The 1,752-nt window shown below is 41.1% G+C and overlaps 1 protein-coding gene across 1 annotated transcript; it reads left to right on the top strand.

Annotated features, from left to right (window-relative positions):
- Positions 1-1,476: 1,476 nt before the first annotated feature.
- T265_15929 (hypothetical protein) lies at positions 1,477-1,695 on the top strand (the record flags this gene model as incomplete). The annotated part of the gene is made up of 1 exon (XM_009179360.1): positions 1,477-1,695. A coding segment is annotated over one exon (216 nt), but the record flags the coding sequence as incomplete, so codon positions are not given.
- Between the last annotated feature and the right edge of the window lie 57 nt (positions 1,696-1,752).

Here is a 1,752-nt window from a genome sequence, read left to right on the forward strand (position 1 = left end):
TCCAGAGTAGGAATCCCTGGCGTGCTGAAGTGAAGTACCTACTTCGTAAGACTCATCTACAGTAAGCTACTGTCTACAAATTCAGCGATTGCTATCCTTTACTCCGGCAGTCATGGGTGTAGCTAAATGCACAAGAAGTATGAAAAAGGAATCATTCTTTACGGCGGATAAATGAAACTCATTCAGGCGTTGGGATCGAAGTGAGAAATTATTGACTGTCGTTTCACTGCGTCGGTCTAGCCCGCGGAGGGGATAACACAAGTATTATGGTTGCTTTTATCGAATTTTCCACCCCTTGTTCTCATCCCTTTGTTCGGTCAGGTTTTTATGTGACCATACACATAACTCAAGCTTTTTGCCTAATTTACTTAGCCTTCAAGCACTATTTTACACCTCTCCATTTTCCTTTGCCTTTTGAGATATTCTAGATCATGTGGCTATTAGTACATTGTTGCACACCAAACTCCGAACTTAATCACTTAATGAATTTCCTCTTTTTGATTAAATTCAGCTCGTTCTACCTCTGTGTGATCCGCAACAATGAACAGAAACTGACAAAATCCAATGCTGATTTCCGTTTTCACTCATCTTTACGATCAAGCATACAAATATACGGAGAACTTTGAGACCCCTCCTTATAGAAAGCCCATTGCAGCTTTGAATTTTCTTAAATTGGTTATGCATTTCTTCCTCTCCCTTGTAAACTTTCTCCGTAGATGAAGTACTTTTCACTCTTTTGAGACACAGGACAATTATTTTTTCAGAAAGACTCACTTCTTCTTCGGCCTATCCGGAAAGGCACTCCGGAAGTGAATGGGTTTAGTTTTTTTTTTGCGTCATCTGAGAAACTCGGTAGTAGCCAACGCAACCGATTTCTGGTGCTTCGTTTGGGTAGCCTAAACAGCACGACACACGGTGTGCAGCAAGTCGACAAAGCATATTATCAGATTTCCAGATTCATTTTCCCCTAAGCGAAAATTCAAAACGTGTTTTCGTACTCCCACGGAAAGTGTTGGATGACTGATTTATCTGAGATTTGGAGCCGTCACGTTAGGCCAAAACCGACCGTGAGTTATGGATTAACAAAGTATTCGGATTTTCTATTGAGTTTCAGCTCCCCCACACCCACTGCGGCCAATATTTGGATATAAGAAAATATTTTGCGGACCCATACAGAATTCACATCTAAAATTTCAGCAGATCAAGATAAAAACAAAAAATGGCCCTACGCACGACTGAAAGGGTGTATTTCCAGCAAACGGTCTACAGATCTATACCGATTCAAACAAAATGACATTATCATATACTCTCCCTAAAGAAATAGTATGTAACCGGCTTCATTAAAGTGTTTGGTAAAGAAAGTTCCAAAATTAAAGCAAGCGAAATCAAATGATACATCCAGTTGTAAACCTACCGGGCCAATCGTACGTTTTCGTGGATATTGCTGCTTTCATTTCCTTTGCTTTTGGTTTTTAGGATCCTACCAGCTGTACGTCTTTCATAACCCGTTGGACAGTTCGAACGGACAACACAATGCTGATCTATCAGATGAAGTTATAGACTGGGAATTCGCACAGAGAGAGTTGGCCAGAGCGTCTGGTATCGACGGCTTTGACGGAAAGCCGAAAAGTAAAGGTGAGATGGGAATTGTGGATATGAATATATTGGCTGTACTATACGCTGCTGGATACCATTAAAGTGCACTGCTCCTCAGGTGCGATGGACAGGTGGATTAACGAAATGACTGATATC

The sequence above is a fragment of the Opisthorchis viverrini genome (assembly GCF_000715545.1).
Source record: "Opisthorchis viverrini unplaced genomic scaffold opera_v5_2061, whole genome shotgun sequence".
Lineage (NCBI taxonomy): Eukaryota > Metazoa > Platyhelminthes > Trematoda > Opisthorchiida > Opisthorchiidae > Opisthorchis > Opisthorchis viverrini.